The sequence below is a fragment of the Ambystoma mexicanum genome, chromosome 1q (assembly GCF_040938575.1).
Source record: "Ambystoma mexicanum isolate Mex_15411 chromosome 1q, UKY_AmexF1_1, whole genome shotgun sequence".
Taxonomy (NCBI): domain Eukaryota; kingdom Metazoa; phylum Chordata; class Amphibia; order Caudata; family Ambystomatidae; genus Ambystoma; species Ambystoma mexicanum.
This window is the reverse complement of record NC_090922.1, coordinates 1030670209-1030695466: the sequence shown is the minus strand read 5'-3', so window position 1 is coordinate 1030695466 and position 25258 is coordinate 1030670209. Positions and strand designations below refer to the sequence as shown.

Below are 25258 nucleotides of genomic sequence, written 5' to 3'. Positions count from 1 at the left end.
ATGTTGGACGGTAGATCCAGTTTAAAGGCCACTGGGTTGATTATAGCCTTGATGGGATAAGGTCCTATGAATCTGGGATTGAAGGTTCGCGGGCCCTTGAGGGATAAGTGTTTAGTTGCTAGCCATACCTGGTCTCCTACTTGGTAAGGAGGAATTTTACTTCGGTGCAAATCTGCGTTTTCTTTATACTTTTTCTTGGCTTGCTGTAAATGAGTTGCAGCTTCTTTGAAGGCTTGGGTTATTGTGGAATGCAGATGATTTACTGCGGGCATTTCCAGGGTCAGAGGTGGATCTAGGTCAGAGGTCCGAGGATGGTGACCATACAAAGTATAAAAGGGGGTTTGTCCGGTTCCAGAATGCACTGAATTGTTGTATGCATATTCTGCGATCCAAAGGATGTCTTTACAATTTAACTCGGATTGGTGTAACATGCACCAAAGATATTGCTCGAGAGTCTGATTGGTTCTCTCGGTTTGTCCGTCGGTCTGGGGGTGGTGGCTGGTGGATAACCGCACATCTATTTGTGCTAGTTGGCAACACTTCTTCCAAAAATGGGAGATAAATTGACTTCCACGATCCGAGACTAATATGGAAGGGAAACCATGTATGCGAACTACATTCTCCAGGAATTCCTTGGCCAAGGTGGAAGCAGAAGGCAAACCCTTTAGAGGGATAAAGTGGGCCATTTTGGTGAATAGGTCCACAATTACAAGGATTGTGTTGTAACCAGCACAAGGAGGCAGGTCGGTTATAAAGTCCATTGACAGGGTGTGCCATGGTGCCGGTGGAATATCCAAGGGTTGAAGTAGGCCGGCTGGCCTTTTCTTTTGAGCCTTGTTTTGGGCGCAAATTCCGCAAGACAGAACAAAAGACTTTATGGGCCTCATTACGACCCTGGCGGAGTGGGTTTACGCCAGCGTTATTCGCGGCGGACCCGTCCGCCCTACTACGAGTTTCCGTAGCGCCATGGAGTGTTTTCCGCCTGGTTTTTCCGGGCGGAGAAATCCATGGCGCTACGGGACCTTGTTGTTAATTACGCCACCGTATTTTACGGTGGCGTAATTAACGCCTTCCCCACTCCCATTATACCCTATGGGGCAAAAATGGGAATGGGGAAGGGTAAAATGGGGGATGGGGATTTACCGCCCCGCCAAGGTCGGAATGGGGCAGAAAATCTGCCAACCCCCATGGCGCTATCGGCAGCTTTCCGCCGTACTCCATGGTGCATTTTGCACCGCGATTTCCGCCAGGGTCGTAATGAGGGCCAATGTCTTTTCTCCAAGAAGGCCACCAGAAGTGACGTTTGACTTTTTCCTCCGTTTTAGCGATACCAGGATGTCCTTCCATTAAAGATTCATGATGATGCGAAATAACAAGTTCTTGCAATTCTTTACTTGGCAGAAACAACCGCTCCTGGAAGTAGGGTAAGTCATCCTTAATGGTGTAATGAGGACCCTTCTGACTCCATTCCAGTAAGGATGAAGAGTCTAGAAGTTGTTTTACTTGCGTTTGGATGTCCTCAATAGTGTGCAATGAAGTTAAGCCTAAGATTCTTTGCTCAGGTATGATGGGCACAGGTTCTAAACTCGAATTAGGTTCTTCCATGCCAATCCGGGATAAGGCGTCCGCTTTTCCATTCTTGCAGCCAGGGCGATAGGTAATTACAAAATCAAATTCCGCAAAGAATAGAGCCCATCGGAGTTGTCGTGAAGATTGAGCTTTGGCCGTCTTTAAATACTGTAAGTTTCTGTGGTCCGTAATTACGGTAATGGTGTGTCTTGCACCGGGAAGATAGTGACGCCAAGCCTTGAAAGCAGATTTGATGGCCAGTAACTCTTTATCGGTAATTGCATAGTTGATTTCAGGAGGAGAACATTTTCTGGACCAAAAGGCCACTGGGTGTAGTTGGTTAGTTTTTGGGTCTCTTTACGACAGGACAGCTCCCATGGCCGAACTGGATGCATCGGTTTCCACTATGTACGGGAGATCTGGGTGCGGGTGTTTCAGTACAGGTGCAGAGGTGAATTTGGTTTTCAGGTCCTGGAAGGCTTGTTCGGCTTCAAGAGTCCATTCGAAGCGTTTGTTTTTCTTTAGGAGAGCGGTGATGGGTTGGACTGTTCGGGAAAATTCCGGGATGAATCTTCGATAGAAATTGGCAAAGCCGAGCATGCTCTGAACTCCCTTCACCGAGCTAGGAGATGGCCATTTGAGGATGGCGTCCACCTTTCGCGAGTCCATTCGGACTCCTTGAGGTGTCAGGATGAATCCGAGATACTCAACTTCTGTGGTATGAAAAATGCATTTTTCGAGTTTTGCAAATAGTCTGTGCTGGCGCAATTTCTCAAGAACTGCCCTAACATGTTTTCTGTGATCAGATTCTGAAGAAGAGTACACCAGGATGTCGTCGATGTAAACAATGACACAGACATCGATAAGTTCCCGAAGAACATCATTCATAAAGTACTGGAAGGCGGCAGTGTAACGCTCACCTGATTCCCGTAGAGGCGCCGGTCTTGACTGGGCGTATACTGTATCTTCAAAGGTGATGTGTAACACACGGCTGGCTCTTTGGGCTGGACCTCTGTGCACTGTATGTCTGACTCGAAGGGTAAGATGTCTGCAGATAGAAAATATGGGATTAAGGAACTGGGTTATTGAATGTCTCTCTCTTCTTCCCTTTCTCTTCTCCTGTAGAACCCCAAAGGTTAACGCTCTCACCTTAGGTAAGTGAACGCTGTGCTCTCCATCTGCCTCGGGGCAGGGTGCTGTAACCAGTTTCTTCACTGGATAAGGGGAGCAGGCCTCTTGACTTCAGAGGACTGCTATCTGTCGTTTACTGCACGAACGGTAAGTTTCGAGTAATTCTAATGTCTTTAAAGTCTTTAGTAATGATGTCTCTTGTTTTGCAGGGTTCCGGCGATGGCGGATGACGGGCTGAAGTGAGTTGAAGATGGAGCCCGTGTGATGCATAGAAGCGCCTGGAAGCACGTAAGTAAGCGCTTGTTGCCTGCTTCACGATGCGCTCTAACTGTCTTTTTATTTTGCAGGTACAAGTTCGGAGCGGCTGCAGGGTGCCGGAATACCCACTGGGTTAGATGTGGAAAGGAGTAATGGCACGTGAGTATTAAAGTTCCCCAATGTCTTTAAACGCACCTTGTTTTGTCTTTCAGATGCGGGATGCAGCGCCGAAGGCCTCCGGAGCGTGCGAAGAGTTGGTAAGCTTTTGTCTTTCAGATGCCGGAATGCAGTGTGAAGACCTCCGGAGCGCACAAAGAGTAGGTAAGCCTTTATCTTTCAGATGCCGGAATGCAGCGCGAGGCGTTGGTGACAGCCGATGGACCAGGTAAGTGAAGAGCTGTCACTGAAGACCGTAATGCTAACCTGTTCTTTCTTGTCTTTATAGGTGTTGCTGAAGACTGGATTCAGGATGGTAAGCCTTTTTCCTTAGGCCCAGGATCAGATGCAGAAGACACGATGAGCGTTCTGCTGCAGAGGATGCAGAATAAGGCAAAGCAAGATTCATCCATCGGGTGTGGTTTAAATAGCCTCCTGTAGTGCTTAGGTGTCTCCTTCCACAGCCACGCCTAGGTAAGAAAAGAGTTCCTGCTTTCCAGAAGAGTTCCAGTGTTCTGAATCTAGGGAGTGGCTCCTGCCCCACCCAACAGGAAAAGTAGTTCCAAACAGAAGAGGATCAGAGGCTCAACTGGCAGGCAAGTAAGCAGCATGGTCTGCTGCAGGAAAGTCCACCCAAGCATTATGAGGCCGGCGCTTCCAGCGCTGGGACTGGGCATATTTATGAGCCTGGTGCCACTGGCGCCAGGACTGGGTCCAAAAGGTCCCAATTGGGACTGGTTGGCACTCGGAACCTGGGTTATGGATCTGCTTCCAAGGGAGTTGGGTAAACCCTGACCTTTTGGAAGCAGAGATCATGACAGGCAGGTGCATTGCACAACCAGAAGGGCATCACCTGATACTCAAAGAGCCCACATTTGGTGCAGAATGCAGTCTTCCATTCGTCGCCTTCTTTTATGCGCACCAGGTGATAAGCTCCTCGGAGATCTAACTTGGTGTACACACAAGCGTCTTTCACCTGGTCGATAAGCTCAGGGATCAAGGGCAGAGGATAACGATTCTTAATCGTTATTTGATTTAGGGCGCGATAGTCTATACACGTTCTAAGGTCGCCTTCTTTTTTCGGCACGAAGAACAGAGCTGAAGAGACAGGAGACTTGGATGGGCGAATAAAACCATTGGCTAGGTACTGATCTAAATACTGACGCAAATGCAGGTTCTCAGGTTCCGTAAGAGCATAAATCCTACTACAAGCTGGTTGAGCATTGGGTACCAGATCGATTTGGCAATCATAAGACCGATGGGGAGGTAACGTGTTAGCCTGTTCTTTCTGAAAAACGTCTTGGAATTCTTGGTATTCTGACGGTAGCTGTACAGGGGTGGAAGTTGCTGAGGCTAGACCCATAGCTGGATTTCTTGAATAACAAGTTGGTTCACAATCAGGAAAACTTATCTTCTTTGCTCGCCAGTCAATTCTGGGATTATGTGTTTCTAACCAAGGAATTCCAAGAATTACTTGAAATTGTGGGGCCTTGATCACATCAAACACGATTGCTTCCCGATGTCCATCCTGACCCACCAGTGTCATTTCAACAGTGGAATGCGCTACAGGCCCTGAGGCAATTTCGGTTCCATCTACTGTAGTAATGACATCTTGGGTTACTTTCGGGCAGAGAGGGAGCTTAATCCTGGAAGCCAATTCACGGTCTATGTAATTTCCAATAGCTCCACTGTCGATGTATGCTTTTATAGCATGCAACAGCTGAGGCTGTTTTGGGTCCACGAGCACCATTGGCATGACAAAATGCGAGGTCAAAGAGTTTGTTTTCAAGCTCGGCAAGCGGACCCCTACGCTTGTCGGGCTAGGTCGTTTCCCGAATCAGGTGTCAATAAATCGTTATCAGTGGCTCCAACCACCTTCTTCGGTGGTTTAACCGGACAATTTCGAAGAAAGTGACCGGAAGTCCCACAATACAGGCAAAGTTGCATTTGCCGCCTTCTCTCTCGTTCCTTCTGTGTTAATGGTCCTTTAACACCGCCGATTTGCATAGGTTCAGATACGTCGGTACTCTTGGAGTTAGCATGGGTTTTGATCGGTACTCGGGTTTCGTACTTGAACCGATCTGCTTTTCTATTTTGAAGTCTGTGATCAAGTTGAACCACCAAGTCTATGTAGTCTGCGCAGACCTGGGGTGGGTTTACTATCTGAGCTAGAACATCCTTTAGCTCTCCGCGCAGGCCTCGATGAAACAATGTGATCCTTTTGTTTTCTGGCCATCCAGTTTCCACAACCAGTCTGTTAAAGGTGGCAATGTAGGACAGAAGATCCTGATTACCTTGTCGTAAGGATAGCAGTTCGTTATCAAGGGCCTGTCCTTGAGAGTGTCGAGCGAACAATCTTTCCATGCTGGCCTGGAAGCCCTGAAAATCCTGGAGAATGGGATCATCCTGATTTACCAATGGAATAGACCAATCGGCAGCACTGCCACTGAGGTAAGATAGTATAAAGGCTACCTTGGTCTGATCGTTAGGGAAGGCTCCGGGTCTGCAAAGAAAGTGTAAACGACATTGGTTCATAAAGACGGCATATATCTTGGGATTCCCCGCAAAACGTTCAGGCGGGGCCAAAGCATGTGTCCAGGTAGATTAATTTGTACCGGGTTACTCAAACCCATTGATGTGGAAATGTCTCCGGAATTAGGTAAAGGAGTGTGCCCTGCCTGGGCCTGTAATAACCTTCTGGCTAGGACATCTGTTCTTTCCTTGGATAAGATCAGTTCTCTTTTGAGAGCGTTAGTCTCCTGGCGGGCTGAGTGCACCTCTGCCCGTAATTCCCCCAAAAGCTGGGCCAGCTGGTCAGTCTCGGAAGTCTCCATAGCGCCCGGGTGGGAAATTGTGGGTAGGCTTCGCGTTCTGTAACGCTCACCTGATTCCCACGGAGGCGCAGGTCTGGCTTCGAGTGCTGATGCTTCTTCAATGGTGAAGCGCAGGACTCTGAAGATGGACAGGAAGGGCCCCTCTACTCTGGCTTCTCCGGCTCGCAGGAATGTTCCCCTGTGCGTGCAAAGGGAGTATTACCTACTGACTGAGTTATGCTCAAGCCTCCCACTCTCTTCCAACCCTCCACGATACCCTTCCACGATTCCCCGTGAAGTCTCACCTTAGGGTCAGGAAGGATGAGCTCTCCATCCTGCTTCTGATGCAGGGGCGCGTTGAAACCCAGTTACTTCACTGGATTGAGGATTATGGGAGTTCAGGTAAGCTTGACTATTCAGGTAAGGCTCTGTAAAAGTTCTGTTGCAAATTCAAAAGTCCAAGCTTAATAATAATGTTCATTGTCTTTTTCCCCTTAGGGGCCGGGGTTCGGAATGCCGGAGATATGGCGCCGACCCGAAGTGAAACGTGCAGTTCCAGTAAATGACAGGTAAGTTCTGGATGAGCGCTCGGGTAATGTCTTTGCATTCGCTCATTCAATGTCTTTGTCTTTTTTCCCCATAGGGGCCGGGGTCCGGATGCCTGGAAGCGGCAAGACCCGAAATGAAATGGGAATGACCCAACAGGTAAGACTTAGAAGGAAACTGAGCTTTTCCTATTCCCTTCCTTCTCTCACCTTGTTCTTGTCTTTCTCTCTAGGTTCTGGGAAGTGGCTGTGGATCCGGATGATCGCTGCTGAAGATGGTGGCGTCCAGGAAAAGTGAGTGAAATGCAGCGCTGCAGCGATCGTAGCGAAATGCTTTTTAAAATGATGTCTTCCTTTCAGGATCGTCGGTGTGATGTCTCTGTGGTGCTGATTTAGCAGGTAAGGTCTTTTGTCTCCCTTTGCAGGTGACCCAGGATACTGACAGGCGTGGCTGAGGTCCAGATGCAGGAGCTGACACGGTGAGCGTCCAGCTGCGAGGAGCAGAACAACGCAAAGCGTGAGTTGCTGATCGGGTGTGGCTTAAATAGCTTTAGAAGAAGTTCCAAGTGTGTATCCTTCCTCCGATCAGGTGTGTATCCTTCCCCGACCACACCCGGGTGGAAAGTAATCCCACAGGTAAAGTAGTTCCATTCAGGCCTCAAGAGGGCCTGGATGTGGCAGCATGGTCTGCATCAGGTAAGTGCACATTAAAACACTTGAACACATGTCTAGCTTTATGAGCCTGGCGCCTAAGGCGCCAGGACAGGGGTCCAACATGAGCCTGGTGCCTAAGGCGCCAGGACTGCGTCCAAAGGGCCCCAGCTTGGGCCCGCTGGCACTCCCCTGGGGGAAATGATGCCTGCCTCTGGGGTTGCTGGGTCGGACCTGGCTCCTTGGAGGTAGGCATCATGACAGTGCCCTTGTACTCATGAAACTGGAAGGGGCTGGTTTAATTTGCTACCTCGTGGACAAGAATTCAGAATATGTTTAACTTGAATGTGTTAAGGCTTAAAGTTTCTTATGAACTGTAGTTTTATAATGTTGCTCTGCCCCTTTGAAAAATAAAGTTAAAAAAAGATTAATTACTAAAATAAACATCATACAAAGAGTGACAAGAATGTATCAATTTTGTGTGTAAAATGACTGCTTAGAGATCGAAATATCTATCAAAAGAAACATATTTTTTGTTTCTTAAATAAATTGCTTATCCTGATCCACTTGGAGAGGTCTGAACATCAATTGGCCCATTGAGTGTACACCAAATACTAAAGTAATTCATACCTTGTCAGGCTTCTCATTGATAATCCCAGTCTTTGGAGGCATTCCAAAACGTATCAATGCCCTGCACATATTCCAAGAGTCTTTCAGGATCCTCAGAGCCCCCGCCCGGCAACTCTAAGATTCTAAGCATCTTTCAGCCTTATAAGGCTCTAAGCACTTTCTATAAACATTGTACTCCTTTCCAGATTCTTGAATAGTTAACATTTACAATTAAAAGGGAACATGTGGCTTTGCTGAAAAATGGGTTGTGGTGTAGAGAATGGGGTTGGCTGAAAAGGGTGGCTATCATGTGGGGTACTAGGCTGGCTGGAGTCCAGGGGTATCAGAGATAAGGGTTACCCCGGATAGGCCAGTTCCAGTAGTGTTGAAAGCGGCTGTGCTATGCAGTGTCGGCTTGACACCAGACTTAATTAGTTTCCCTTCTCTAATGTTTCACTCCTGCTTCACTACTGTGCTGTCACGTCTACTTGCTCTTACTGCTGTCTTTCCTGCTGATGCTGTGGCCGGGTCGGGTCGGCCATGGTTGAAGATGGTGAGCTTCTGGTGAGTCATAGTACTTTGGTCCTGAGACGAGCCTCAGACTTTTTATGTCTTGCTCCACCATGGCAGACTTTGGTGCACCAGAGATGCTGGCAATTAGGCGGAGGCTGAGGCCAGGAGGCTATATTCAACCAGTATGTTGAGATGTGACTCAGCCCCTCCGTTATCAATGTTATTGACATTCAGTGCCCAAATTTAACTCATGTCAACATTGCAGGCTCTGATTTGAAGTTAGGATCTTTGTCCCTGACTATCTGCCACTTCCTGGAGAAGTGCTGTTTTTTATAACCAGCTATAAGGGGGCAGCACATAACTCACTCTCCGACTCTATAAGCAGCTATCCTGGAGCTTTGGAGCATCCATCTATGCCGGCAACCACCTCTTCTTACCGGATATTATGCTATAAACCAAGTCCTGATTCGAGTCCCAAATCAAATTCTGTGGCTCCTTTGGTTAACATCCATGTACCACAGCAGACTAATGCCACACTGCCTAATGCCAGACCGCCTAGAGTACCAGTGGCATTTGAGGTTGTCTCTGATGATGCAATGGACTGTGCGACAATGGACAGTGTCGAACCTTGTGTTTTGAAATGGATCCCTTTATTGCAGTTACAACAGCTGATGTTATTGCAACTAGAGTCCACGCTGTGACCAGTATGCTGTCTGATCCTCGTGCTCTATATAACCTTTCTGAAGATGATTATGTCACTTTTATTAGTTCTGATGATGTTATCAAATCTACATCCTCTGAGGCTCCTACGGACCTCATTATTGATAACCTATAAGTAAAGCTGACAAGCACTGGCCACTTGACGTTTCTATTATAACCCTGTCTTTTGTAAAACACTCTACTGAAGTAGCTGACTTCATCTGTGAATGTGGGATTGACATTGTGTTTCTGACTGAAACTTGGCTCCACCCAGCTGCTGGCATATCTCTACCCTTGGTCATTCCCAACAGATTGGTTGGATAGCGTTGGAGATGGGGTGGCAGTAATTTTCTCTAAAGAGCTTGAAATACACTTGCTGGAAAGTCCGTCCATACGGGCTGTGAAATCCTGCATATTAAACTATGAGTCAACTGTAATCTGACATACAATTTCTCACGCCAGTATCACCCTCCTGAGCACATGGCAGAGTTTAAAAACTCCCTTCTAGAAGCTGTCGTGGTGTTTATGACCAACACCTCAACTAATATCATTCTGGGGGACTTAACGTAGGCTTTATCGACCCCAATGATAAAGAGGCTGCATATTGTGCAGTCATCCTCGCAGAATTACATTTTTCCCAACTGGTTAGAGGCCCTACCCATATTTGCTCCATAAGTGTGCATGGTCAGACCAACTCATGCTATGTTTTGAGCTAGCTATGTCCGGGAAAGTAACAGGTACTCCTGTTAGTACCTACAAAATTCTTTGTTGTGATAGCAATACAATTACCTTCCAGACTTTGGCCTCTATGCTTAAATCTCTGCTTAACGATTCCTTCCAAGAAAAATCTTTTGACGTGAAGGTTAGAGCTTGATCATGCCTCCTTGAAAGTTGCTTCGGACACTGTTTCTCCACTGTTTCTCCACTGTTTCTCCACTTAGGCAAAAACACATTAGAACAAAGCATAATCCTGCTGTTGATAGTCCCACAATTAAAAACCTATGTAAGATCAAATGGAGAGCTGAGAGAAAAGGCTGCATATATGATCTTTTAGAGCATAAGCAGGAGTGGGCCACAGCACAGGCCCAATACAGGTCAGCCCTAGTTGCTTCTAAATGGGAGATATATAACAACAAATTCTCAATTGCTGCAAAGTCAACCAAAGAGCTGGTTAGCTTATTACGTACCGTTGAGAAAGGGCACGCTATTACGACTGACCCCCCTACTTTATCTGACTGGTGTAAAAAGCTCATCGATTATTTTGAGCAAAACATTCTTAAGAACAGGCACACTATCAGGGCTGAAATAGCCATCCAACAGCCCCGCGAGGCCACTTCTAATCATGTAGGGTCGCCGAGATCTCTGGGGAATTCTATCCCACATTTTTCCTTCCTGCCTTTGTCCACTGACGAAGTAGCAATAATCATCTGAAAGATGAAAGCTACTAATTGCGCCAGCAACATATATCACAGTAACAATTTCAAAGCATGTTCCCCATGTCTGGTGCAAGCAATCACCATAATTGTTAATGAGAACCTTTCCACTGGTCTCATACCGAATTCACTGAAAGAGGCCTGTTATAAAAAAAAAAAGGTTTCCCTTGACCCTTCTCATCCTGGCAACCACTGCAGCATCACAAATGTTAGTTTTCTCCTCAAAGTCCTAGACACATTTGCTTATCTGCAATTGCAGCACTTTGTTGTCACTCACCACTTACTAGATGCTTACCAGTCGGGCATTCGTGCCCTGCACAGCCCAGAGACCTCTATGCATGAGATCGTCAGGTATACTGCACATCTAGGCTGGGCTGTTGATGTTTCTGGACCTTGGTCACAACTTTTTACTATCACACCTTGCCAACGACTTTAACCTCTACCGTCTAACCATTAGCTGCGTTCATTCCTACTTGTGAGGTAGGTCTGCTTCAGTGGTGTTAGGCCAGCATTCGTCCAACACCCATCCGATTATGCAAGGAGTTCCTCAGGGAGCATGTATGTCCCCTTTGATCTTCAATCTTTATATAAAACCACTCCATGACCTTCTGGGTAATAAAGAGGTCCAATTCCAAAATGATTCTGATGACACCATGCTGTCTGGTGACATGGCTATAGACACCAACCATATCAATAACATCTTTAAGGTCATCAGCTTATGGATCAGAGACAACTCAATTTGCCTGAACGACCATTAAACAGAATGATTACTATTGGCTACTCAGAACACTATTATGAAATGTGGACATACATATGATTCTATGGGGGTCATTATAAGGTTCCATGTGATATTTTCGCCGCAAAAATATCGCCATACAAAAATTTTGCCATATTTTTGCGGCGAAAATAACACATGGACCCTGCGGGGGAAACCCCCGCATAATTTTTTTATGTGCGGGGGACACCCCCGCAACCCCTGCACCTAATATTTTCAACACCAAAAATATCGCCTATGGCCGTTCCCGACGACCATATGTACGGCAATATTTTTGGTGGCGAAAGTATTACCTGATACCCATTATAAGTTTGCCGGTCGGGGAATTTTCCCAAACAGGCAAACTACAGGTTTGAGCTGTAGGTAAATTAGGCCCCCACCAGCAAAAAACAGCCAGAATTTCCTGCACTGGTATTACCAGTGCTGGAAATACCAGCAATCCAATCCATGGAGTCCCGTGGGATCCAGGGAATGGGGTTTATTGCCATTTACCCCACCTGTAATAGCCTGGAAATTCCATGATATCAGGTTGCTGAAACGGTAGGTCAGTTTGCTGGTATTCTGCTGGAATTACCAGTGGGATACCGACAAACTTGTATTAAGGTCCTATGAGCCTCATTATAAGTTTGCCGGTCTGGAAACAAGGGTGCCGGTAAGCTCACCGGCACCCTTAGTTCCGGACTGGCAAACTATGAGCCTGCCTGGCAGAACCACTGTGCCTGACATGTCTGACTCTGCCGGGCGGAGCGACCACTGTAGGCAGACCGGTCACGGAAGCACTGGCCCCGTTAGCAATGGTGCTGGTGCTTCCGTGTACCCACTCCCATAGAGTATTATGTCGGCCTTATTAGTCTCCTGGTGGCACCAGGAAGTCAGGCACCGGTAAAACTTGACGAGTGTGGCGGCAACCCTCTGGTGGCATTGGAAGGGTTACCGCTGGACTCGTAATGAGGCCCTATGTCTCTGGGCACCAATACTATCCCGATATTGAGGAAGGCCAAATCGTTTGGCATCTACCACAACACTTAGATGAACATCAGTGCTCCAAGTTTCAGCTACGGTGGTTCCTGTCATTATTATCTCTAGTTCGTCAGATCAAGACTTTTATATCTGACTCAAATGCTGCTATCGTGGCTATGGCAATCATTAGGAGTAAATTGGAATACGGCAATGCAGTGCTTGTTGCACCAGCTTGTCAGGTTGCCAGGCTTCAGGTGGTAAAGAACATGGCCACTCGGATTGTGGCCAATGTTGCTAGATGGTCCCACAATTCTCCAACACTGAAAAGCCTCTATTGGTTACGCAGCAAATTAAGTTTAAGGCACTGACTATCACACACAAATGTATAGATGTCGAAGCTCTAGTTTGCAGCAACTGTTAACCAACAAATGCATTAAGTGTACTGAGCAGATCCTTTCAGGGTCTTGCTCCTACTCTGTCGAATATGTGTCCACTGCGCTTGTGGCTTGACTCCATTCTTGTGTCCTTCAGGAGAGATCTAAAAACATTTATTTTCTCTGAACCTTTTCTCTTTCTTGGTGAGTTTATTGTCTGGCCTGTTAGATTTGTTGAGTTGGTAGCTCTGTTGTTTGTGCTGTTAGTTATGTTGTTAATTTCATTGTTATAGCGCTTTATAAATAAATCACAAATAAATAATATCTTAAGTAGCTTAAACGATGTATTAGGATTTATCTTGGACATATTTAGTTGTCTACTTTTTAGACATGGCATGTATGTTCAATTTAACGTCTTCTATAATAGATTTTGTAGTATCCTCTTCATCAACACGCACAATGCTTTGTCAGACAGTTCCCCTATGTCCTCCAAAACCCTACTAAATATTACATTGCTCTGGCTAACCCTTAATTAATAGTGTTTTAACCATAGCATACAAGATCAATCCTCTGCGTCATTGTAGATTGTGTAACAATGCTTAATCCTTTTTTTTTGTTATTTAAGCTTCATTGTACCTAGTTAACCCTGAAGAAAAAAGAAATAGGTTCTTGCCTCCCCAATTTCTCTTCATCAGTATCTGCTTTAGCAAGAGTGTGAGTGTGTCTCTGGTGGTGTCGTATTTTAATTGCACTTTGAATGGCGAGAATTGTTGTCTTCTAATTTTTCTTTACTGTTCTAAGCATTTGGATGTGTATCTTGTTTCACGTCAGCATGTCCCTTGTGTGTTTGATACATTTCACTTGCTCGCCAGCAAAAAAAGGGGAATTTACCCAGAGTTCAGATCGTGTTTGTGGTAGAAAGTATGTGTCACTCTATGCTTAAGCAGCCATTCAATCCATTGACAAATCTAGAAGCAAACAAACACACATGGTTGAGGAACCCTCTGGAATTACCAAACTTGATTACCGTTATTGCCACTTGGAGGAGTTGCCATGAGTGGTAATACCACTTATTTAATTTGTTTTTGGCAGTGATGTGGAAGAGGTGCCTCCAGCCACATGCTCGCAGTATGGTGGTGCTGTAACTGTGGAGTAATTCCATTACCGCCATTTTTTAGTGCCCCACCATACTCTTAATGAGTCCCAATGTGTTTGATTGATGTTGCCTAACCCACCTTATTTGTTTCATAATAAGTCTGCATTTAGTCATTAAAGGCAATTAGCAAAGCGCCACAAGACGCTGAGGGCACTATGAGAAGATCTTCCAACTTTTTGCACAAAACGTATGCAATGCTTACATTGAGAAAGAACATACAATTAAGAATCGCAAATGGTAGCTGGTGAGCTGAAACACCATTCCATCCATGTAAAAAGATTTTCTATTGTGAAACTTTGAGGATGAACAGTCTAAATATTTATGACGAACACATTGTGAAATAACAATGGCTCACTCACATCATGGACACATTGAGGGATTGTTCACTGCATGAACTTCAATGAATTCTTATGGGAATTAGGTCGAAAGCATACATCCTTAGGCAGGGAGAGGGTTCATTGTGCCTCCATAGTTTGGTGTTCGTTTGTTCTTGAATACCTTTGTTATTCTTGTGATACAACAAAACACACTCCAGCTTCACTGACACTGGAAGATTACCGCACGTGTTCATTGATTTGTGGCGCACCAGAAAACTTTCTAGACAAAATGAAGGCCTAGCAAAAAAAACTAATTTTATTGTAAAAGGAACATCCAGTTAACAAATATTTAAATGTTTGTAAGAACCTGAGAAATTAAATAGCGCAGTGCACAGACAATGTGATAAAGGAGGTTTACGCTTTGAGCAGGCATTTTAAGTAGAATACGTTTCTTCTATATTTTTTACACAATGCTAGCAAGTTATATTTAAACATGCCTATAATTCAAATGTGTGCACAACAAGTGTATACTGTTTATTATTCAGGTACAAATACACACAAGATTAACTTTTTTTGTCACTTTAGTTTTATGAATCGGTGTGAAGAATCGTCAAACAAATGTTTGCTTGTTAAACTCTGCTGTGCAATAAAGATGGCGAGTCGGTTAGTGGGTAAAGCCCTCCACAGAAAGGTCACAACTGCACCTTCTCATTGGCAGTCACCGGAGTTCCACTGTCTTCAAAGTAATGACTATTGGTACTGGCGTTGCTCCTGGTGCTCATCATGGCCGAAGGGATCCTGGACGAGCGCCTCTCTATGATCTCATAGAACCTACAGCAGATCATCCTGTTCATGGTCCGCCACATCTCGGCGTCCTTGCACGAATAAATGATCGGATTCATGACGGAGTTCATCAGAGCCAACAGGAGAAACCACCGTTTCACTTGCTGCACCCCACAATGGGTGCAGTTCAGGCCGTCGAGGAGCAGGACGACCATCCCTGGGGTCCAGCACACCACAAATGCACCTAATGGGACAGGGGAGAGATTTCAAATTTAGTGCCATAGCTAAAGAAAGACACATTACACGATACACAATGGCCAGGTTGGATGGATAACAGGTGCTGGCATAATGACAGGCATGGATTTACACTTGGTATACAAAAAAATAATGTATTAGAAAAAAAAAAAAAGAATGGCAACACCATACAACCTTATTAAGGTAGTATTCCTTATTGAATAGGTACATTTTTGCAATGACTTTTGCTTCTCCCGCTCAAACAATGGATTTTACTAACAGAATTCCACAAGCACATGCCTAGTTCTCAAACCATCAAATTGGGTCTATAAAATCGTGCATCTTTTTTCTAATTGGGATCTGTAGTAATAGAAAGTCCGAGACTCTGGTGGGTATAAGCAGGTTCCTTTATTCAGCTCTTGGGGACACAGATTACAAGTAATGGGGAAGGAGAAGACCCACTGGTCCCCATCACCCAGGTAGCTCTTCCAATGGTAACTCCTGGAACCTCTTGGAGGGAACCTTCCATATGATGCATGCATTCCAGCACTCACTCGGACATCACAGCAACCGGCTAACCAACGCAGAGTGAAGGGAAGGAGTACAAGACACTACAGGATCGCACTACCAATCCAAAACTAGATGCATTGATTGATAAAAAATAGGGTTGTTGCTTTACGTTTAAGCACACAGACGATGTGTGGGGAGTCGGAGGTGGCTGTGGACTGGCTTTCCTCCTGTGGCGGTTAGACAAGTCATTGAATCCGACACCTTTCATCCCTCATTGCTTATCATGCATCCCACCTCTGCTTTGAGCATACTGGCAAACCATTACGTGCATTGTGCCGACAGCTGAATGTGAAATTTCATAGCTATGCTCACAGTTTGGATTTGGTTTCAAACGTGGCTTCCCAGACGTCCCTGATTTTCGGTGCCAGATCATATTTTCACTACTTGTCCCTGATTCAGGGACGTCGTTTGGGGGTTATCAGGTGCCGCACGTGTAGCCTCTGAGGTTTCCCCTGCTACCCCTGTGTTTGCTACCCCTAAAGAAAATACACTTTTATTTCTTTTTCTTTTTTTTTTTTTAAATGGAAGCACCATGTGGCTCTTTGTTTCTGGAGTGGGTAGCTTTCTTGTTTAGGCCTCGTTACAAAAATTCCACAAGTGTAATACTTTGAGCAGTGACCCTAGAAAGACTAGGCATAACAAATAATTTGTCTTTCTGGAATTCTATACAATAATCCCTAGACTCATTAAATGGTTTATTTCAGGCACACTTCAGGGGTTGAGTCACTGATTTAGTCTGTTCTAATAAAACACCTCAAATTCACAATGCAGACAAAAACTCCCAAAAAGCATTTAGAGTAGAATAAGCATCCAGTTCGGACTATGTATTTTGCTTTTCACAAATTGCAGTTATACAATGTTTTTCTCTGCCGTTGTCTCTGTTACGATCATCACAAGACATTCCATCTCCGTGTCCTTGGTCACTTGACAACATCCTTGTACCTAAAAGCTTGTGAACAGTGTAGAAATGTTTGACCACAGCACATAAATTGGATCTTGATTTCATTGTGCCATAGTTAATGCTTTGTTGCAATGTGTCTATCTTTAATATCTCCATGGCATGCTGTTCAGGATGTTTGTTTGCATGTATGAGGTAACGAGTGCCCAGAGTACGGGATTCTGTGTGAGTACACTGCTTTCCACCTCACCCGGGTTAGCCCCCCCCTTTTCATGAGGTCTGCTTTCCCTGTGCTACTCTAAATTCTTTAATACACAGTTATGAACTCTCCCAATGATATGTATTTTGCCAACCTCTGAAGCCTGAAAAGTAGAACCATGCAGGCTTGACATGTGGCCAACTTTGTACAAGTCTAACTGCCCCTAAATTATTTTTACTTTCCCTAGTTGGCGCTGAAGTGCGGCCTATCTAGAAAAGGGGATAGTGAAGAGAATGTCCTTTGACTCTCTCACTACTTTCCTACATCTAACGGTAAAAACACTGTTGGAAGTTATTTTTCTTTTTATTATTTCCTTTTTAGTGTGCAACAACACAAAATAAAACATGAACATTGCTCCTTGGCGTATATTTATTCATTAATATAGTGCCTATGTGTGCATCGCATCTGTTATTTAGTCTATTCATTATTTCGTATTAATTAAACAGCATGAAGTTGGCAAATCATGACTTCTTCTATTTCTACTGCTGGTGCACACTATTATATACTTCAACGTGGGACATCCGCACCAACATATTGTCAATTGTGCATCTCCTCAATGCCTAGTTGCAGGATATATCCGCAGTTTTTTGTCTTTACATTGTTTTAGAGGATTTTTCATTTATAATCTGCTGTTCTGTATACATTCCATCTTTCTAATTTTTAGGGGGGTTTTATTTTCCCCATACAGGGTTGGAACAATTGATAAGAGAGAGAGAGAAAAAAAGAAAAAGAAGAGAAAAATAACCTCCTGCAAGGAAAAACGGCGGCCTTGACCAAAAGAGCAATGGTGCATTTGCTCTGAACGTGACCGCAACCATAGAAGAAAGCGGCAAGACTTATTCCGCTGAAACCGGTCGACTAGAGGTTCAGGGTGACAGCTGCGAAACAATTTGTATCTTTTTTTTATTGTATTTGTTGTTGCACACTAAAAAGGAAGTAATAATAAGAAAAATAACTTCCAGCAGTGTTTTTACCGTTAGATGTAGTAAAGTAGTGAGCGTGTCAAGGGACATTCTCTTCTCTATCCCCTTTTCTAGATAGGCAGCACTTCAGCGCCAACTAGGGAAATTAAACATAATTTATGGGCAGTTTCACTTTCCGAAAGGGAGATTTAGTGAGCAGTAGGCATCTATAGATATAGAATAAAAGAATAGAATCGCCAAGAACCTCTTCTTGTGTTGTGTTACAAAACTGTGAACATCAAGTAGAAGTTGTTGCTTTTTGGCACTTGTCCATGACAGTTGCGTTTGATACAACTTTGTACAAGACCTGCAGATGAACTGACCTGCTGTTAAATCACAGTTACCAATTTAATTGTATCCAGCACAGAGTGTAATTTTCTTTCTGACTTTGAGAACATTCAGACATATAACTGCTCATTTTACTATAGCTGGTAAAATAGCTATAGCCGGTAAGATAGATCTGTTGGTTGAACTCTCCCTGCTACAAAGTGCATGTGATCTGCAGGTTGCAGGTTTGAATACCGGCAAGGCCACCTCACCCTTTCATTCTTCTAAGGTTAATAAATGAGTACCAACACAGGTTGGATGATATTGTATGTATATTCGTTCTATATAAAGCACGTAAGCGTAAGTGCTACATAATAACACATCATTATCATTTAGCCTTAGAGGTTTGCTTGCAATTTGGTAATATGGGCCTATACACACTGATATTAACGAAACATATGGTGATCCATTCATGTATGAAATCTATATCACATTAGAGTGATATCAGAACCATATTTTTCGTAGTGTACTTTCCAATGTGATGCCACTTCCTGTTTTGTCAAGGGGTGAAAGGTTGTGGTTGATCGCTTCCCGTGATGTCACTTTAGGGTGGCATCACTTCCTGTGATGTCATCAGCAGTCAAGGGTCGTGTGATGTCACTTCCAATACCCCTGGCATTTTGGTGAAATTACATCCCTGTCCTGATTGTCAGTAGTCACGACCAGGAGCGAACCTGGCAAAATGCTAGTAATCTGTACACATTACAAGAACACAGACCACAAGCACAGCATAAGAGAGCACACTTCACGCCCAAGTGCAGCGCATGTACAGTGCTCCTGTAAGGATTCTGACATCAGTTTCGACTTTTATAAATCCGAGGCATCCATCGCATACATACAGACCGCCTTTACATTAATGAAAAAGGAAACTGGCATGTTCATGTTTCAATGCCAGGACACGTGCACCAGCCAACCAGGACAAAACAAGCCTGGCTTAAAAGCGACCATAGTTATACAAGGGATCTAACCTAATGATAAGGAGTAATATGTATAAAAATGGTAATCTTTATTAATTCGGATTCAAGCCTGTTTTCCTCCTGCTATTCCTAAATAAGTATAAACGTTGTGCAGCTTCCTGAATAAATTTCCCTTGTTCCCTTGGATGCTTTCGAGAATACTGCTCTATTGCTAAAACGCTTTCCTTTCACCTCTATTTGCACCTTTATACGGTGCTTGCTCTGTGCAGCTAAAACAGCCTAAGCGCAGACCGAGCTTGATTATTAAAAAACTGTCATCATAACTGGAAATAATGGGATTTTATTTCTGCTTTGCCTCAGTGTTTTAGAGTTGCAGCTAGTGTTCCTTGGTGCCCAGCGTCAACAACGCAGTGGTCTTAAAGGGCTGACACCTCGTCAGTATGGGCGAACTATGACCCCATTCAGGACTGTCCTTTCTCCATTACTATAGGGGACCATAGGACATTATAATGAACATGGCGCTTTACTGTTCAGTGTTCTGGCTGGATGAAGCGGTTGACTACCTGAGAAAGCCCTCTGCCCATTATTGATATGGAAGCTTCCACAGTGGCAGGTCATAATTACTGCACTGCAAGGGCTTCTTCCTTTTGTTGGCCTGGCTTTCCATCCAGACTTTGGACCTACCTGGTTGCTGAAGGTGCCGGCGGAGGACCATACATCCGCAGCTCCTCTGCCTGACCACCCCTGCATCTTCCTCCCGGGCCCCGTCGCCACCAACGCATAGCAACTGCCACAGACATGTGACAGATCACGTGATACGCCCTCTTCCCTTAAATTCCATCATTTTAGGGCATCCCTGCCCTGGGCATCCGACCTAAGGGCAACCTGTTTAAGTGCAGTGTCTATCCCGGTTTTCTCCTCTTCGACCTTGTGCGCACAAACTTGCCAATGTTCAATCCTATTTTTTTGTTCTATTTTTGACCTACACTCATGTCTCCTCTAAGTCATTCTCCTTTCCTCATATTTTCCTTTCCATACTTGCTTCATTCTAACCTCACATTTACTCATCTTCCTCTAGTACGTTTTTCACTACCCACTCACACTATGGCTCGGTCCATACCCACTGTGACAAATAGATTTCCGTGGTACCAGTGGTCCAGGGATAAATATTGGTTTCTAAGCCATTAATCAGCCCAACACCTCTAGTACACCAGCAGGGATCCTAACAGATTGGTAACACAAGCTAATTATAAACCTCTGTGTCCAATTGTGATAACGTGGACAGCGCGGCAGGCTTATCTCTGCAAGGTCATGGATCGTTTGTTAGTTGCAACACAGCAAAAACTACAATTATTACCCAATGATAAAAGGGACTGTCCAGTTAAGGTTGTATACAAATATCTACCTTATTATCATCACAACAGACAGTTTGAGCACACTACAAAATACAACCCACCCTGCAAAGGAATGCTTGGGACAGAAAGTTTCAAAGAAGGAAAAGGAATGAACCCTGGATACTGATAGGAGGATAGTCGGTATAGTAATTAATCGCTATAGTTCAAGGACACTTGGTTTCAACACAAGAGGAGCAACGGGTCGTACAATTTCACTAGGGGCCTTTGGAGAAGGACCCGTGGGACAGAACCACAATGTACCTTGTCCTTGTAGAAGTTCTTGGTGCTTGACAGCGTCGAGTCAGTTGCAGGTTGCCTTCCAGCTTCTGCAACAGAGTTCAAGATCGGAGACAGCTGCGGGTATCAGGCGGCAGGCAGATAGGTGATCGCGGTTGGACGGACGGTTGCATGCTGGCATACACGGCTGCTCAGGGTCAGGAATCGTTGTCTCAGTGCTGGTTGGCAGGTCTGAAGCACCGGTTGAAGCATGATGGACGGCATTAGCAACCGCGGAGTAACAAGAGTCACCGGTGCAGTCGGTTGAAGCTGGAAAGGCTCGACTGGCTCAAAAATGTCCTTTAGGGCGGACGTCAGTGGATGCTTGTTGATGCGCTCCTCCTAACTTCTTCACTGGGCTTATGCCATCCTTTAAGGTGGACGTCCCAAAGCTCAGGAGAGTGTTGTAAGCAAGTGCCTTGTACTTGGTTTGGTTCAGAGTCTCTCTGCCACTTCCCACCTAGGAAGCTTGCTGCAGAGTCTAGCAGGGCACGCTGTGTGCTGGCTGGGTACCGGTTCTGGAGCTTCTGGAGGGTCCTCTAGATTCAGTATCTCCCTTTGTTTCCTGTGAGAGGTTCAGTTGAGGGATCTTGCTTCCCTCTTGGAAATACTGGTGTTCCTTCACTGGCAGAAGATATAAGGCAGACTGCACTTTCAGCCAGGGTCCAATGCTGAGTCCTTCTTGTTTTGTTACTCCTTGTGAAGTCTGCAGATGAACTGCCCTAAAGAGGGGCTCACCCTCTTTTAAAGCAAAATGGGCCACAGTGATTGGTGTAGGCTAAGGCTATATTAATAAACCAATCTTGGGTCCCCACCAACAATCTCCTGTATGCATGAGATCATAACCCGAGTGCTTTGCAACAGAAAAGGTAAAGGGGTTAAAACATGTAATACTAAGTCCCACCCTTGTTCCTGCCTGTGGTGGATCAAAGGGTTTCTCTAGTTAATGGAGCTCTATGTGGTTCCTGACTAAGGTGACAGGTCTCCCTTGAAGCTGGGACGAGAACAGACATGCTGTCTCCTACAAACCACATTCTTGTACCTACTGAATGGGGTGCCCCTGCAGGGGTTGCCTACTGTAAACACATAGTCCCAGGCATGACAAGTCACTGCCCTTGATACTGTGAGGCAGGAGCTGGCTTCAGGTTAACAGAGTTTATATGAAAGGGGTGTTGGGGTTTTCTGTCTCCTTTGTTTAGCCTCTTCAGACAGGCCCCATGTGGGCCTGTTTGAATTAAACTTTGATTAGTATGCAAAGCTGCCACCAGCAGCAGAGCTTAAACAAAGGGAAAGAGCAGATCCATGAAGCCTTTGTTAGCTAATTAGGTTGGCCATGGCAAGGGGAAGGTGTTTCCCTCCACCTTCTCAGATGCCTTGATGTACTCTTAGGTGTCAAATCCCAACTAAATATAACAGGGGGAGACGCCTATAAGCTGTGCCCACCCAGAGTACACAGGTCTATGTGTATATCGAGCGTTGAGCATAGTAAAATGTGTGCGGATTAGCCCCACATATTTTCCAGAGGTTCATCTTCCATTATTCAATTTCTTTTAACATTTTAAAAAAACAGGTGAGCGCACACCCACTGTGCGGATGGTCTAATTCCTCACACCCACTCAGTACTCATCTTACTGATTCCAACCCAATCTATCAATATCATAATTATTCTAATGTGATTTATACCCCTGTCTCCTGGTCTGTGGAAGGTGCATTCTGTTTGTAAAGGCCAACTCTTTTCTAGATCTATTCCCCCACCTCCAACTCTACTTTCAATGTATCTGAAACCTGACTTACTCTTTACAACACTAATTCCAGCTGTACTTCCCACCCCTAGAACACATTACATACATACACCCCGCCAGCATGCCACAAGCAGCGGGACTGGCATGCTTTATCACTCACTATGGATTCTCGCTATCTCTCCAGCTCAGCGTCCCCTGCTTTCTTCTTTTGAATATCACTCCTCTTCCTTTGAACAACCTGCTCCCATCTCTTTTATGTTCTCTATCGCCTACACAGTCCTCTTCTTTCATTGCTCGATGACCTTGACTGTCTCTTATCAACTATTCTTTCTGCCACTGTTATCCTTTTTGGTGATGGTGAATTTTTGTGGCGCAAGCCACAGATGTGCCAAAACCATTGTTACCAAAAGGAGAGATGGAAAGGGGGTTCTGAACTGAGAATATCTGGTTGGCATACTAACCAGCAATGACACAGCATGAAATGGCCAGCTCACTAAAAAGTATTTTCCAAACTCCTCTGCTATACTACCCAATCAGGAGCTTCCTAATAAGATTTGCTCCAATCAGTGGCTTTGTAAGAAATAAGTTGGCCAGGCTTTCCATTTCCCAGTTGTGTAGTAATTAGCATTGCTGGACTATTTGAGGCTATTTTGCATACAATTGGGCTATATGTGGGCTACTTTCAGCAGTGTCTTTTTTATTCCTCCTGAGACTGCCTCTCTACTACCACCCACCCATCCCATGACCACTCTCTTTACCCCACTCTCTCTACCGCCATGACCCACCCCATTACATGTGCTGGTTTGGTTATGTTTGGGCTACATTTGAGAAGTCCTCCCAAGGATACTTTATTGTTCATGTTTCCTGTCCCAACCATGAATCACGGCTCAGTGACCCCAGCCCCACTCTCTCTACCCCCACACACCCTACCCCCACTCTCTCTACCCCCCACCCACCCTACCCCCACTTTCTCTATCCCCACCCTGCCCACCCCACTCTCTCTACACACACCCACCCAAACCTGACTCACCCACCCTACCCCCACTCTCTCTATCCCCATCCACCCTACCCCAACTCTCTCTACCCCACCCAGCCTACCTCCACTCCTTCTACAGCCACCCACCCAACCCCTGCTCACCCAACCTACCCCCACTGTCTCTACACCAGTATCTAGCCCCAACCACCCAAGCCCACTATATCTACCTAAACCCACCCACCCTACTCCTACTCTCTCTAACCCCACCTACCCTACTCCTTCTCTCTCGAAACCCCACAGACCCAACCCCCACTCTCTCTACCTTCACCCACCCATCTCCCACTCTCTACCCTACCCACCCTACTCATTGATCCTACCTGCCTCTCTCTACGAGCAGCCACCCACCCAACCCCACTCTTTCTACCCCCATTCATCCACCCAACCCCACTCTCTCTACCCCTACCCACCTTACCCCACTAACCCTACTCACCCACTCTAACCCCACTCTCTTTACCCACACCCGCCCAACACCCAACCCTGACTTACCCACTCTACCCCACTCTCTCTATACTCACCCACCCTACCCATCTCACTCTACCAACACCCACCCTACCCCTACTCTTTCTACACCAACCCAACCCCTACTCACCAACGCTAACCCAATCTCTCTACCCCACTATCTAGCCTCAACCCCCCCACCCCACTCTCTCTATCAACACCCACCCATGCTACCCCTGCTCTCTCTAACCCCACCCACCCTACCCCAACTCACTCTATACCCACCCACCCTACCCATACTCTCTTTACCCCCACCTGCCCAACCCCTACTCTCTACCTTCACCTACCCAACCCCCACTCTCTATCCTATCTATCCTACACCTACTCACTGACCCTACACCCACTCCCTCTCTACTGCCACCCACCCAATCCCACTCTCTCCACCCCACCTATCCTACCCCACTAGCTCTACCCCCCCACTCTACCCCACCCAACTCTCTCTTAAATCCCAACTCTTTCTACCCCAACCACCCATCCCTACTTACCCATGCTACACCCACTCTCTCTACTCCACTATCTAGCCCCAACCAACCACCCTACTGATGCTATATTTACCCCACCCACCCTACCCCTACTCTCTCTACCCCCAAACACCCTAATCTCTACTCTCCCTATCCCCACCCTACCCCAACTCTGTGTACTCCCACTTACCTTCCCTCACTCTTTCTACCCCACCAACCAACCCCTACTCACCCACCATAACCCCATGCTCTCTACCTCCAACCCACCCTACCCCTACTTTCTGCACCCCCACCCACCCGGCCCCCACTCACTCTACCCTCACCCACCCAACCTCATCTCTCTTCCCCACTGACCCTACCCCTACTCACACACCCTACCCTCACTCTCTCTACACAATTTACCCACCCAGCCCCACTATCTATACCCCCAACCAACCACCCAACCCCACTAGCTCTACCACCACCCACCCTATTCCCACTCTCTACCTTCACCTACCCAAACACCATTCTCTCAACCCCATGCCCTTACCCAGCACCCCCCCCACTCTCTACCCCCATCACCCAACCCCCTACACACCCTAGCCACACTCTCTATACCTCATCCATCATACCCCCACTTTCTCTACCCCCACCCATCCATCGTACCCCTACACTCTCTATCCCCATCCAACCACCCTACCTCACTCACTCTATACCTACCGACCCAGTCTACACCCACTCTTTCTATCCCCACTAACCCACCTTGCCCACACTCTCTCTGCCCCACCCACCCTACCTCCACTCTATCCCCACACACCCACATTACCCACCTCTCTCTACCCCCACTCACCCTACCAACTCTCTCTACCCCACCCATCCTACCAATGCTCTACCCCACCCACCCAGCCTACCAACTCGCTCTACCCCCACCCACCCAGCCTTTCAACTCACTAACCCCACCAT

At 45.9% G+C, this 25258-nt stretch overlaps 1 protein-coding gene across 2 annotated transcripts in view; it reads right to left on the bottom strand.

Moving 5' to 3' along the window:
- Positions 1-14254: 14254 nt before the first annotated feature.
- LPAR3 (lysophosphatidic acid receptor 3) overlaps positions 14255-25258 on the bottom strand; it is a 363233-nt gene continuing 352229 nt past the window's right edge. For both annotated transcript variants that reach the window (XM_069641704.1, XM_069641703.1), the window contains one exon: positions 14255-14986. In XM_069641704.1, the coding sequence (XP_069497805.1) occupies positions 14652-14986 (335 nt within the window). In that variant the 3' untranslated portion in view covers positions 14255-14651. The remainder of the gene's footprint in view (positions 14987-25258) is intronic.